Raw genomic sequence first — 15,934 nt, forward strand, 5'->3', positions numbered from 1 at the left:
TGCCTGACATTCAAATGTGTGGTCTGCAGGGAGGAGGGGTGGTAGCATAGGTGTCTATCAGAGATTGATTATCTACCACTTCACAATAACAGACGAGCAGGTCTGTCAAAATAGAAGGACTAGTTTGATTATGGAGGGATAAATCCTAAGCAGATAGGGAGGCTGCACAACATTCTGCTTGATGCAAACAAATGCCATCAATCACCTGGTGGCCCTGTCAGAAAGGTCTGTGATGATGCTGCCGTTTGGCCTTGTGGTCGCTGTCTCGTGTCAACATGCAGTCGAAGGCAGTCTCTTACCTTGTCTGGTGTTCTTGAAGTTGAAAGACTGGAAACCCCCGGTGAGCGCAGAGGAGTCAATAACGTCCACGCCGTACTCGCTGTGATTTTTCCTGTACAGCATGACAGCCACCACAAGGATTGCAACGGTGATTATGCCGGCTCCAAGGCCTGAGTACAGAGCCACATCATTGGAGCTCTCCATACCTGAGACACAAGACACACACAAAAAATGGCTACCTTCAATTCTCTTATTCCTCAAGAAGCACTTCAAGTAATGGCCTAAGGGAATAGGACAAAATAATGGCCAGGCAATCAATGTCCATTTATGTTGCTCAAATTCAACATAATCAGTGCTTTAATTCATTAAATTGCCATTTTAGGTACTCTAAACAATGTTTAAAAAGAGCAATACCACTGTGACTGTGGGTCAAGGCTACATTAGATACTGTCCAACACATAACTGAAACAATCTCAAACTCAATTGTGGGCAGCATAGTTGTATTGTGGGTTCAAAAAGATGAGAAATGCTTGGAATACAATGTTGTGCTGCAATAATCTGACACTTTTCCTGTCCAATACTGAATAGGTCAACAAAATTCAACATTTAAGGCCAAGCTTCAGTCTAATGGAACTGGAGCTCAGCGTCAGCTATAAAAGTAAACAAATGAAGAAAAATGGAGAAACTACTTTGGTAGTGACAAGTTTAGCAAGCAAATAAGGTTAGGTTAACCGGCTAGCTGCATTGCTGAGTGTTGATGATTTTGTCAACGAATTTACCCAAACCTCCAAACCTAATCTATGTAACTCACTGTAGCTATCAAAATTGAATACTTTATCAACTAACATTAGGAACTGACAATAACCAGACTCTCACAGCTAGCTAGGTTTTAGCTACCAGCTGTAGATAGCTTGAATTTTCACAAAATCATATCTGTAATATAATCATTTAATAGTGTTAAACAAAAATAAGACTAGCATTTAGATTCTGCAAACTATTTTTGCGCTATTATACTGATACTGAGGGATACAGTATGTGCAATGTTCTTCAAGTTGTTGTAGACCTACATTGCAAGTACACCATGATAGTGTAGATCAGCACCATCTAATATACGTCTTATCACTCTCACTCTTTTATCCGATGTTAGCTTGCAGTGTAGTGCCACAAGCAAGGAACAACAGCTCACTTAACAATTAATACCAAGGTTACCCACAGCTCCTTTAAGACTGTAATGTAAATAATTTTATCAGCCACATTTGATTAATTTGCAGGATATAATTTCAGTTTTAATATTATTTTTCTGTAAATGAATCACTTTACCTAAACAGAAAGAAGCTGACCCAGTGAAAGACTTTTTCCTTAATGTTGTGTAGAAAAGAGCATCGCCTTAGTTGTGATAATAAAGACCCACAGAGAGTGAAGATGAGATGGAGAAAAACAGTGGAGAAAATGATGTTATTATGTGGACATACAAGAGCCAACTCAAGCAAGTTTTGGGTTAGTATGAAAATAAAGCAAGAAGGAGGAAATGAGGTATGACATCCAATATTCACATGGCAGCTAGAGAAGCTACAGTGCTACAGTCAAGTTGATATCAAAAGATATCTACTTGACTGTAGCACTTGAATAGCACTGTAGGTCTTCTTACTCCATCCATAATTTTACTTAAAATATACTCTAAGTGTCTTACTAGAAATACAATTTCATTATTTATTTATGTATTTAAATTGTTTTGGAGGCGTTAAAAATAACTCAAAATTGTCCTCAGATTTTTCAGATTGTCACTACAAGGCTCCTGTTTGGAACTGCTTGGGCTACATGCATCTTGCTTTAGTAATGCTTTACCACTTTGACCATGATTGTTTTTAATGTTTGATTACAAGTGCCTCTGCATCATATTAAAAGTTTAGTTTAACAAATCTGATTTTACTTTGAAAAAGTACCATCAAGTCATCCATTATCTAGAAAATGTGATAAATAAATACTTATATCAACTTCATAATTTACATTCATCATTTTATATTTAGCCAAATGAATCACAATCAAACAAAGAGTGTAGGGTGGAGAAATCAAAGGTTACCATAACTGGACAAAAATGCACACACACACACACACACACACACACACACACACACACACACACACACACACACACACACACACACACACACACACACACACCGTTTGTTTACACTATCAGAACGAGACAGTGATAGAAGTGGCGGAAATTAGCAAAATGGTGAGGAGTTCAGTCATTTGGGAGGGGCTCAGAGTAGAGCCGCTACTCCTCCACATTGAAAGGAAACAGCTAAGGCTGTTGCCTTCTGGGTAAAGTTTTCCAACTGGGCATATCTTACTGGGAGGAAGCCTCGGTGTAGACCTGGGACCCGCTGGAGAGATTACATCTATCAGCTAGCCTGGGAAAGCATTTTCCTTGGAAAAGCTGAAGTAGGTGGTGAGAGGGAGGTCTGAGCTTCCCTGCTGCTGCCCCCATGACTTCAGATAAGTGGAAGAAGATGAATGATTTTTTGATTTTTTAGATTTAAATTTTTATTTTGGTGGTTGTCATGAATTTTCAAACAGCCTACATCACTCATAATGCACGACACACTTTTCAGTGTACTTTATTCATTTTTCGGATGTTAATTTGTCATATTTTAGTAATACATGAACATCTTTTGTAGTAATATTTTTCCATATCATATTCAACATCGCTTTATTTGAAGTGTTTTTCTTCCTCATTTTTTGGAGCATAACGTGCAATGTTGACAACGCGTGATGTGAGTTGTTGCACATTTAAGCACCATGATTCATTCTTGAAGAATGTGATTAATGGTTTAAAATGCCTTTGTTACTTTTGACATTTTCCTTTAACTTGTTCTGCAATGTAACTTAACATCTGAGTGTTTCTTAGTTTTAGACCAAGTTTGTCCAACTTTTTTTTTCCCAGGGTGAGTCAACTGGAACATCCGTAACCACCACAGTCAATTTTCAATCAAACAGTCAAGATGTTATTGAAGTGCAGACTTTTACTTTTAATTTAACAAAAGTATTACACATTAACTGTTAACAATAACAGCCATTTTCATACATAGTCCCCCATTTTCAGAGACTCAGTGTAATTGGAATGAAACATATGGAGCTGATCCCAGTTGCTGAACTCGCAGTTTGTAGCCATTCACTGTAACTCTCAATATGAGGTCCAAATAGATATCAGTACAATCGCAGGAGGCTATCATTACATTGCAAAACAAAACAGCCCCATCGGAGCGATAGAAAAAACTTTAAACTGACCAAATAAAAAATCTGGTACATTCCTAAAAAGAATGGATGCATGGACAGTTCAACAACACTAAAAGCCCCAAAGGACCACAGACAACAACTGCAGTGGCCGTTCACAGAGTTCCTTCTTTCGTTAACAACAGTTTCTTCAGAGCATCTAACCAAGTAAAGAGGTAGGATTGTCAAAAGCATATCAAAAGTTGGCTACATGAAGAAAAATCTTTGAAGAGATGAAACTAAGATTATATTGTATCACAATCATGGTAAGAGGACAACATGAAGAAGGAAAGGAGCAGTTTATCACAAACTATTAAATATAGTGGAGGCATGCACGAATGGCCATGTATGACTGCCAGTGGAATACAGCCATTAGTGTTTATTGATAATGTGATTGCTGATAGACGCAGCATGAATTCTGAAAGGCACAGAATATGTATTCCCCCCATGCTGGGGGGAATACATATGTGACTAATATGAAACCATTATATTTATTACAGAAGAGAGCGCTTCGAATTATGCATAATGTTAAATATAGAGAACACACTAATAATTTGTTTATATAAAATCGAAATTGTTAAAACTAGAAGACATAGTGAAATTACAGACTTTAACTATTATGTTTAGGGCGAAAAATAAAACACTACCTCTTAAGTTACAAAGTTTATTTGTATTGTGTTCAGAAAATGGGGACGGCAGAAGGAAGTTTTATTTTAAGCACCGGTTTGCTCGAACCACACAAAGGCAAATGTGTCCAACAGTCATAGGCATAAGAAACTGGAATTCTCTCAGTGATCATCTTAAGTGTTGTATAAATGTTTCTCAATTTAAAATCTGCTATAAGAATAAAATGATAAACCAATATGAAGAAGTTGAAAAGAATAGAATTTAATTGTAGAAAAATGATCCTTTTAGTTTGATATTTAGTGGTATTGCCCATTGTTGAGTATATTGTTCTGTTTGCTTTGTTTTGTTTTGTTATGTGCAGAAAATTGTCATAGTGTAATTTTGGTTGCCTACTTGTATTATCACAGATAGGGGGCAGGTATCAATAAGAATTGATTCTTCTTCCTGCTCCTTTTCATGCATGGAAACAGTGTTACTTTAATTGAAAGGAAGGTTGTGTATGGAAATGCATTACTGCTGTACCATGTGTGAAACAAAAAAATAAAATAAAATAAAATAAATAAAATAAAAATATTCTCTGCTCACGTTCAACCAAATGCTGCTAAAGTAGTCAGACAGCACTCCACAGTACAAATGGACAATGATCCCAAACATACTGCAAAAGCAACCCAAGTTACAAGTCAGTCACTTGATCGTAACCCAATAGAGCATGGCTTGCAGTTACTAAAGAAAAAACTAAGAGAGAGAAACCCACTAACAAGCAGCAACTGAAATAACTGCCAGGAGAAAACCATATTTAGTGATATTCATTGGTCTTAGACTAAAGGAAGGCATTAACTACAAGAGATTTTTATAAAGATTAAAAACAAATCTTTATATTTCAAGTCATGCTTGTTTGTCAAATTGCTTTTGAGACTCTGAGAATGGGGAACTATGTGTAAATATGGTGGTAATTACTAAATAGTTTATGTAAAATTTTTCTTAAAGTTTTGTTAAACTTGAGCTGGAATTTTGTACTTGAACTCTATCTTTATCTTAGTCTTGACCTTAACTTAGTCTGGTTTAAAAACCACCAGGGTGTAGCATATTGGAATTAAATAGAAAGAAAATGTCAGTCAAATACTTACAAACCTAAATTTTGTGACTTTGTGAGAATATGGTGAAAGGAGTAGACCATAATGTTAAACTGTGGCATATTACACTAAAGCTAGTAACAGTGAGAGTGATTAGCCTTGCTGTCTTTAGACCTACTGGTCTATGTCCAATAGCTGTGATGGATATCTCACAGGAAAGGCAATCAGACCCCATACAGTGATTGCTTGCCACATATAAGCTTTATGTAACCCCCATTCAATCATTTAAGCTTTTGTAGTCGGCACAACTTTCATGTTGAAGTGGCAACCTAATGGAGCTACAATAACACCTGACAATCACTTACTTGGACTAACTCTGGCAAGGGATTGAAAGCCACCACAGGAATGCAAGGACAGCGCTGTAAATTGCTCAAATTAGCTCATTTGCAATGATTACAACTCATTAATCCTCCACAACATAGCACATGTTCACTTGTCACAACCAATATATCTCATGGCTCAAAGTAGAAACACAGCTGTGATGTCACGGTTGTCATAAAAGTTCAGCACTGAATAATGACATGAATTTGTAATGAGCATTTGCTGGGTTAACACCAGAGCTGCTTAGATCAAGGTGAACTAAATACTGTAATTCATAATTTGTCCATTTCCAGAGTATATGCTAAGAGAATGCAAAGGACTGTCACTCCTCTAGTTTGCCTATAGCATTTCTTGCGCTCAAAATTAAGGGCATATAACATATCAATGGCAGGTGGGAGGGCAGGGGAGTAGAAGATGAAAGAAATCCACAGTGGAAGACTCACTTTGAGGTTTAACATCATGTAGCAGCTTTCGATCTGCAAAGACAGAGAGATAGAATGAGACAAAGAGGAGAGAAAGTGGTGATTAAAGTCTGAGCCTCTGTGAAGTGACTATCAAATGTGGTTTCAGATCCAACACCCTGAACAGAGGGAAGCTCTTCTACTGACTGTACTTACAAACGATATATTGGATCTCATAATGGCCTGGAAGGTTTTAATATAGTTATCAAAGCATCACAGATAAAGAAGGTGAGGTATAGATTGCATAAACTCATCTCTGAGTGAACTAATGAGCTCTAATGTTTGAGGACTGAGTCGTACTTTTCTACCAGACTACACCGATCACCCATAACATTAAGACCACTGTCTAACTGTCTAAAATGATTATCTTATTGCATTGCAGTGTTCTGTTGCCTTCCCCAAACTGCCAACAACATTCTTTTGGGGGATACAATGTACCAAATGCACGCTGCACCAAAAAAACTGCTCAGAATCCACCAAGAACACAAAAGGAGGCCTATGGTAAGACAGGCTTTTGCAGGATGCACTGGAACAAGCCAGGTCCACTCAGGCCTCACTCCCACCAGACCCAAAGGAACTACAGCCCAGTGCCAGGCCGCACAGAACAACCATAGAGCTGTCTGTAGTCTGGCAGCTCAAACGTGTTTAGGTGTGACAACAGAGGCCTGCACAATTCATGTAGGATTTTAATGTTGTTGCTGATCGGTGTTCACAATACATATTATGGAAGTGAAAGTGACCATTTCAATCTAGAGCAAGTTTGGCTATGGATGAATAAGTGTAAGACTTTTTTTGTTGTAACCAGTATTATCTAAATTAAATTTCATGGAAGAGAAGAGATATACATACACACACAAACACACACACCCACATATATGCTATATTGCTAAAAGTATTCACTCACTCATCTAAATCACTGAATTCAGGTGTTACAATCGTTTCCATGGCTGCAGGTGTAAAACAAAATCAAGCACCAGGCATTCAGGCAGCTTCTACAAACATTTTTAAAAGAATGGGTCACTCTACAGAGTGGTACCATAATAGGATGTCACCTATGCAACAAGTCCAGTTTTGAAATTTTCTCACTTCTAAATTTTCCACAGTCAACTGTTAGTGGTACTGGGAATAACAGCAAGTCAACCACGAAGTTGTAGGCCATGTAAAATCACAGAGAGGGGTCGGCAGATGTTGAGGAGCAGACTGAGCAGAGGTCGCCAACTTTCTGCAGAGTCAATCGCTACAGACCTCACAAACTTCATGTGGCCTTCAGATTCGTTCAAGAACAGTCAGTAGAGACCTTCAGAATGCATTTCTATGGCTAAGCTGTTGCATCCAAGACTTGCAACACAAAGTGCAATGCAAAGCTTCAGCTGCAGTTGTGTAAAGCACATCGCCACTGGACCCTAGAACAGTAAAGACACATTCTCTAGAGTGAGGAATCACGCTTCTCTGTCAGGCATTCTCATGGATGGTGGTTGCCAGGAGAACAGTAGATGTAAGATTGCAGTGTGCCAAGTGTAAAGTTTGGTGGAGGGGGGGATTATGGTCTGGGGTTATTTTTTAGGAGCTGGGCTCAGCTCCTAGTTCCAGTCCAAGGAACTCTTAACGCTTCAACATACCAAGATATTTTGGACAATTTCATGCTCCCAACTTTGTGGGAATAGTTTGAGAATGGCTCCTTTCTGTTCCAAGATGACTGCAAACCAGTGCACAAAGTGAGTGACTATGATCTGTGAGTCCTGAACGCAAAGCAATAAAACACCTTGGGATAAATTAGAGCAGATACTGTGAGCCCAGCTTTCTTATACACCGCACAAACATGCTTCTGGAAGAATGGTTAAAAATTTCCATAAACACACTCCTAAACCTTGTAGAATGCAATTATTTCTTTGTTGTAACTGTGCTTATTGTCAGTAAATCTTATAGAGTTGGAAAGACTTCTTATTTCCCCTAAATGGTGCCACATTTGTAAGGAAAATGCATTTCTGGGTAAAGCAGCAGAGTTGACTATGTGGGTTGTGCCTATGAAAACCTGCCAATCTCTGCCAATGCCAAACAGCTTATTCTGCTACTGACTCTTCTTTTGAAGATGCCAGGGACATCGCGAAGTGGGTGTCCCCAGGAGAGTACACCACAAGAAGAATCTTCCACAGTTTTGCAGTAAAGGTTTGCAGGAGGGTATGGACAAAAGCTCTCTACCCAGACAAGTAGAGGAGGATGGACTGACCTATAGTCTTCACCTCAACCCCATTGAACACTTGTAGGATCAGCTATGTATGTTGTTGATGTCAGAGTGACCAGCACGACTGACATGACTGACTGATGACAAACGCTGGTTGAAAAATGAGATGCTATTCCACAGCTGGTGACCAGCATGAGGAGGAAGTGCCGGGCTATTGTGGTTATAAATGGTTTCTCCACATCCAAAGGAGGCCCCTGCTTGATTAATGAATGAATGATTAAACTGCCAGTATGTCTGGTTTCTTCAGACTTCTTAACAAATCCCATACACAGCACCAAACAAGACTCAATAGCAGAAATAGTTCTTTAGCATTAGCAGAGAGCATTTGGTCTCTTATTCGTGGGTGCAACCCGCAGACTCAACTCTGCTGCTAAACCCACAAATGCAATTTCCTTACAATTGTGGCACCAAAAAACAGGTTTTCCAGTGGTTGCTTTTCTTGCCAAGAAAAGGTAGTACAACAAAAGAAGAAATGAAATGTACTAAGTTTATATGTATGTTTATATCATGCTTATTTATGATAGCAGCAAATAGCCACAGTACTTAAAAAAACAAAAAAAAAACAAAATAAATAAATAAAAAGTACTCTGAAAGTTTTTAGTGATGTACTTGCACAAAGAAAGGTTCCTGTATCATAATATGTTTATATAGTCCATTTTACAATGATGCTAACTCACATTTTGGCAATTGTTTTTGGCTGTTGTTACACTGGAGCTGCCAAGTTGACTGATAGAAAAAAGCTACACTGTTTTTCAGTGTTAAGATTGAGTGTAAACATTTACAAGCAATCCAAGTCAAGCCGGTATTAATGAATGTATCTCGATTTATCTACTATGTTTCTCCAATATCTGTTTTCAAACATAAAAAAACTGATAAAAGCTAAGGATCTGTGGTAGAATGGACCAAATGGACAGAAGTCATGCAATAGTCTGCGTAAAGCTGAATTAGCATTACTTGCACACTTGTGCATAGAAGCAAGGTTTAGATTTATTAATTACATTTACAGCTTATTTAACTTGTTACTGGGACCAGCTCATTTGATTTTAAATCACTTCATACCAAAATAATAATGAAATTATATTTCACACATCAAACATTATTTAAAAGTAGTGACTGGCTGACTCATGACATGTCAAGGGAGCGGTGTACAGAAGAAAGAGTGGTGACATTACCATGGACTGGGAATCTGTGTCAGTCCACACTGTGGCTTCTTTTTCAATTCACACCTCCTCTTCAAGCACGCTTGCGATGACTTGCCATGTTATAGTAAGTGTATATTAAGATAATGATAATGTTGGGAAAAAAAATTAGAAAAATGATGATGACAGTAGAGAGAAAGGCCTTACTCTGGGTACACAGTCCATCTGTGCAGTTCTCAGTGGCCTCACTGTTCCCTTCGCACATTTTGCCTCGGTGTCTGGGTACTGGGGAGTTGCATTCCCGAGTTCTCTGCCTCTCACACTGACTGCTGCACACTGTCCACTGGCTCCACTCATTCCAGCCTCCATCAACTACAATATAGGGATGTAGACATCACAGAAGGGTTAGCACAAAGGCAAAACAGAAAGACAAAGACTGGCACCAACCCACATCAGTGATTGACAGTAAAAACTTTCAGTGCAATCACCAGTGACAAGTTACAATGTACTTTGATTAATATTAAGATTAGATGTCTTAAGTGATTTCAATAAATGGTATATTTCAAATTAATGGCATATAATGTGCATCCTAATTAACTTTAATAAATGATACATATATAATATAAACAGTGCACTCGTGCCATTTTGGTAGGAGTTTAATTGGTTCACAATAAAAACCTTGTTAAGAAGTGAAGGGTTTCAGTCTATGCTAGGGGGCTATTTCTTTGAAACGGTAAGAGTCAAATAATGCAGTAACATTAATGGAATCAAAATGAGGCTGCATAATAAAATTGTTCCTGGAGTTCCTGAAACAGCCTAATTATCATTAGAAAAAAGACGGGAAAAAACATTGTTATACAGGCTCAATCAAAGGACTTCTAAATACTGAAGAACTCAAGGAACTTTCATAAAGAGTACTTTTTGAGACAGTTCACAGTTTATGCAGGCTTATGATGCTTTAAACTGATTTTTTTTCTTTACACATTAAAACCACTTACACCTAAACTTTAAAATTGATCATCTTATTACACTCCAATGTTCTGTTGTCTCCCCAAACAGGCAACAGCACTCCCTTGGCAGGACAATGTACCGCACAACAGCAAAAAAAACTGTTCTGAATCAGCCAGTAGAATACAACAAGCCCACAGTAAGATGAGCATTTGCAAATTTTAATTAAGAGGTCACAATAATAAATACAGATACAGCTTTAGATTTTTATAGGTTTTTATTAAAGTGTGGTATAATAATATAGCATAATAGGTTTCTTGCCATAGCACCATTAGATACTGTTGGGAATACTTTATGACACTATTTTAATAGTCTCAGGTAGAGGAGCAGCAGCAGAAAACAGCTGCTTATTCTACATATTTTTAGAATTCTTCTTCATTCTAATTACTTACTAGTTACTCTTAGCATCTAGTTACTGGGCCACTGAGGGCATGTGTCCTTAACTGACAAATCAATGTGTATTACCAGAAAGCTAGGATTTCACTTGGGACATATTATCAATACTGTATTTATTAAAATGCAGATTCAATTTTTTGTTTGTTTGTCTGAAAAAAGGGGCAAACGGATTGATTCAGTCCTATTTGTTGAGGACTCACTACTATGTTCCAGGCCAAATTGCCAACCAACTTTCCTAAAAATATGTTTCTGAAGAAATAAGCTAAATAAGCTACATTCTCAATGACATTGTTTGGTTAAAAAAAGTGTCTTAAATACATTTGACAATACTAAACAATATTTGCCATTTATGCGTTGGTTTATTAGTTCTATTGATGATCATGTCTTCCCACGTCATGTCTTTGCTATGTATGCGTGGCCTGGGGGGTGTCCAATTTCACTGCAGGTGTAAACATTGTATGTGACAAATAAAAGGCTCAATCGATTGATTGATTACTTCTTATTTTTGATGAATATTTCTTTTTTTCAGAAAGTAGAGTCCATGCTATGGACTTTTTGAGGTCTCTGCTCAGTAAAATAAATGATAGTAGATAAATATAGTCTGCCATAAAGAAAATAGGAAGTGACACATCCCTTGCCTGCCATCAAGCTCATCTTCTCTCTCATTTGGAAAGAAAGCATATTGAACAAAATGTCCATCTTTCTTTAAGATAAAGACAAATTTTCCCTTTGGTGAAACATACACAAATTTAAAAATGTACATGTTTCTACAGCAAGCTCAACTAAACACATGGATTCAGTATGATGCACAAATACAAGTGCTGGTCTGTTGGTACAGCTTGAGAGAGACACTTTCTCCCCATTAACCCCAAGGCCTGTTTATATAATGGAGTTTCATGCAAGGCTATGAAACCAAGGCAGCCTGGTGCATGCTAATAGATGGGATTCTTCCACCATGCTCTGTCATCTGATCAAGGAGGGCCTCATCATGCTTAGCTTAACAAATACAGGGAGACCATATGGCGCCTGAAGATTTTTTGGCAGCAGCGGCGATACCCATAATACAGTCTTGTGGGCGATGAAGAAGGTAATTTTCCTTTGTGAAGTTCCACAGGCCCTACCTACACACTGCAATTGTTTGTGGGTTTTTCTCACCTACTTGTAATGCAAACGAGGTGTTTGTATGTTGGGGAGAGAACGCTGAGTGCTTCTGAGTTTGACCACAAACACTAGTCATTGTTTGCGTATTGTTTCCCCTATGACTTCTTGCTCTGATTCTGTTGAATGAGCTCATTTGCCAACTGGTAAACAATAGAGAGAGTTCGATAAACTGTAGCACTTGCAACATTTTGGCTTCATAACTTACCCTTTCTGGTAATTTTATGTTGTTTTTCTGCAATGTCTAGTTTCTTAAATTGGCTACATATAAATTCTCATTCATTTTGTTTTGGTGACATTTTTAGAGCATACCTGTCCCTTTCTTTTTCAGTTTTACCAGATCTTCTGGTTGAACTTAATTGCAAACACAACACAACATTTAGCTTCTATCATATTATAAACAGACAATATATAATACATTGATGTATAAATATTTTGTGTTCAGTAACTTGGATTCTAAACCCTGCAGTGGCAGCAGACTTTCAAAGCATGTTTGAAGAGAGATCATTTCTTAAATTTATTTTATTTTACAGTCAGGGAAAACAGTGGCTGGAAAAACCAAAATGACTGTGACTGTATGAATTTCTGATCTCATTGCCTTAGAAATGATTGCTTTAAAGACATAGACCAGGTCTATGACTACTCGTCTAAAAAACGGGATAAGAGGGAGTCAGTAGACTATGATGTAGTTGCTGAAGGATTGCAACTTGTGCAAAATGAGATGGCACTAACGTACTTTTAAATAGAAATCTAACCAGAATGCAACCAGCTGAGATGACTCCCCTACTGGAGAGACAATCACTGACAAGTTGGGCTCATTAGAAAAGTACAGATTGATTGCAGTGTGTTGGCAGTCTCTCTGTCTTTTTAAATTAACAACTAACCAGGCAACCTTCGTGATTAGTTTGCAATCAAAGGTGGTTGTCGAGAGGCCGAGGGTGCTGCAAGCCCAACCACTGGTCACAGTAAAAACTTTCAGTGCAATCGACGGGAAACAACAAATTTTGACTACTTTTAGTGAGGTTGCTGTCCTATTTTTACTCTAGTGTGTGAGCCATTAGGTACACCACCATAGTGAAAGTACCAAAGTATTAGCATCACTGGTTCACTTTGCAAATCTTTTATAATACAGAGGAAAAAGAGAGAAAAAGGCATGTATGTAACACTGTCTGACATTTAAGAAATTACAGTCACTGCTTGTGCCCGTTACAAGATAAGCTCACAAATTGCTGGTTTTCTGCTTAGTCAATGACAGATGTGAAAATTATACTCAAGCAACACTACACTTGTCTGGGTCAAGAAGTGATGTGTCAGACATCTTCTGCTAAATAATACAGTAATGTACTAAGTGTTTACTTTGTTAGCAGCAAGTACTTAATGTTCCCTAATATTGGCTAACTATGAAAACGTGCAGGACACACCAAACCAAATGAGACCCAGGAGTGATTGTATAAAAAGATGCAAGGGGATATTCTAATGACTTAGAAATTTATCTTGTAACTTAGAACTAAAATAATGATTTATATTTCTTTGAAATGATAAGGTTTTTCTTTAATTTGCCAAAAGTCACTGGCAAAAAGGGATTTTACTTTGATTTCATGTTTTTTTTCCTTCCCTATTAACATAATGATGCCATAGAGATTATATTGTGCTGACTTTCACCTAAATGCATAGTTATAGTAATTTTTGTGGAAGAATTGAGCAGTTTACAGCTGAATTTGTTGTGTGTCTCTTTGCCTCACATGACTAGTGTCTTTTCTAACTTGGAGAGGCTTTTTGAGTTGTCCTTGCTGGGCCACAGCTTCCCAGGTACAATGCTCAGAGCCTACTGGTATTACAGCCATCTCCACAGTGCAGTTGGGGTCTGTCTTTGGGATTTTATTACCAGATCAACTTTTCTTCAGAGGAGAGCCTAGGGGATCCAGATACTCTCTATTCACACCATGTAACCACATGGTGTGTCTTTTTAGCTGGGTGTACATGCACATTATTTCTAGGATTGTGATGTTTGGCACTTTGTCCTATCAGATAATGTTCTGGATGCATTGGAGGTAGCACGTGTTATTTGTTTTTATCCAGTGCAGAACATTTCATGACCCTCTGGTTTAGAGGAAGTGCATGGATAGAATAATTAGGGAGAGGCACTGGTATGAAGAGAATGGGAGAGTTAATTCCAGTTTGTATTGTATATGTATTGTTATTGGGGTTTTTTGGACTTATCTTTCAAGTTTCAGCAGCCCTATTGTTAACATGGTTAGCATTATAAGCTGTTGCTTCATCCAGAACCTTTTTCATGTAACTTATGGTAATGTATGGAAGTTTTATATTTATTTTTTTGTTATTTAGCTGTTTTTTATTTTAATTTTACACTTCGAAAATAAACATCAGAAATTATAAGGCAGGTTTTCCTTAAAGAAAATGCATGACTGCATATACTGCTCCAAAAGATATATAATGGTGATTACAGATTGACAAGGTACAACACAAACTCTATGGGAAGGGGTAGCCAGGACATCAGGTCAGAGGGGAGATACTGTCATCCCCACCCTCAGAGAATGGGTAAACAAGCACCAAGAAAAATAACACCAGCTACTGATTGATGGAGATGTCACTCAATACTGCAAAACCAGATTGACCAACCTGTGCACCACCTGGACTGACTACAAGAAGAAAGCCTGTGACTCAGTGCCTAACACATTGATCCTAGAATGCTTTGAACTATACAAGGTCAACAAGACTTGACAGGTCATCATCAGGAATTTCATAGGGATGTGGTGAACAACACTTAGAGGCCAACTTCAAGCCAGGTCACTATCAAGTGTGGGATTTAACAAGGAGATGATCAGATCAGATAATTAACAATACTGGCTACTATATGGCATGTACGATAGACAGACAGAAGTGGGTGATATTGAAAAGCCCTACCAATGACTGGACAAATTTGGACTAAGAGAAAACACATAGGTGGTAATTATGGCAACCCAAGAACAAACTCTAAGTACAAGATCATTAGACGCTGGGCTCTACCTCCCCAGATGCAGACTGTGCAAAGATGTCCCTGAGACAATACAACACGTAATAGTAGGGACACCATAACCAAGTGGCCGGCATAGTATATTAGAACATCTGTGCAGAGTATGGGCTAGAAGTCCTGAGATCAAAATGGGATATGGCTGGGGCAATATCGTGTGGGAATTCCAGATACAGATGGACAAACTGGTGATGGCTGACAATGTACTGGTAGACAAGCAGATGAAGAAGGCCGTAGTGATAGATATTGTTAGACCAAGTGATAGTAACATCAGGAAAAAGGAATACAAGAAGCTTGAGAAATACCAAGTGTTGGGAGAGGAGCTAGACAATATATGGAGGGTGAAAGCAACAGCTGTCCAAGTAGTAATCGTAGCACCCGAGGCTGTGACCCCCAAACTGGGTGAGTGACTCCAGCACATTCCTGGAATGTCATGCGAGATTTCTGTCCATAAGAGAGCATTACCAGAAACAGCAAAGATACTATGCATGGCCCTCAAGCTCCTAGACATCTAGTCGAGGACCCGCGCTTGAGGGATACAGATAGCCTGCAGGGCGAGTGGAAAGTATTATATTTTTCCATTGTTACATTTATATATTTTTTGTTGTTAAGTGTTTAAAAACAATAAAGTTTTTTTTATCATCTGACTGACACTGTGGTATAATAAAGATATTAAACAAGGATAAATTAACCATACATGCCTGTGCCATACACGAGACATGTGAAAGCAGCATTCACTCTGAATTTGTGCATTGAAGTGCAGAATTTCTATTAATTTGACTTTAAAAAGCTGTTTTTTTCCAAATGGAAACAGGGACTCCATTTCTGTGTATTTTCTCTTCTCTTTGCAATCTACCTTG

General features: G+C 38.1%; 1 protein-coding gene across 2 annotated transcripts in view; it reads right to left on the reverse strand.

Moving 5' to 3' along the window:
- unc5db (unc-5 netrin receptor Db) overlaps positions 1-15,934 on the reverse strand; it is a 292,277-nt gene that overhangs the window by 87,016 nt on the left and 189,327 nt on the right. Inside the window, exons 7-9 of one of the 2 annotated variants that reach the window (XM_084946399.1) lie at positions 9,689-9,853; positions 6,083-6,115; positions 300-485 (exon numbers count right to left, since the gene is read on the reverse strand). In XM_084946399.1, coding sequence (XP_084802525.1) covers positions 300-485; positions 6,083-6,115; positions 9,689-9,853 — 384 coding nt within the window. The remainder of the gene's footprint in view (positions 1-299; positions 486-6,082; positions 6,116-9,688; positions 9,854-15,934) is intronic. The other variant, XM_084946400.1, reaches the window with a different exon arrangement.

Source organism: Perissodus microlepis, chromosome 12, assembly GCF_051167445.1.
Source record: "Perissodus microlepis isolate ML-2025 ecotype Zambia chromosome 12, ASM5116744v1, whole genome shotgun sequence".
In the NCBI taxonomy this organism is placed as follows: domain Eukaryota; kingdom Metazoa; phylum Chordata; class Actinopteri; order Cichliformes; family Cichlidae; genus Perissodus; species Perissodus microlepis.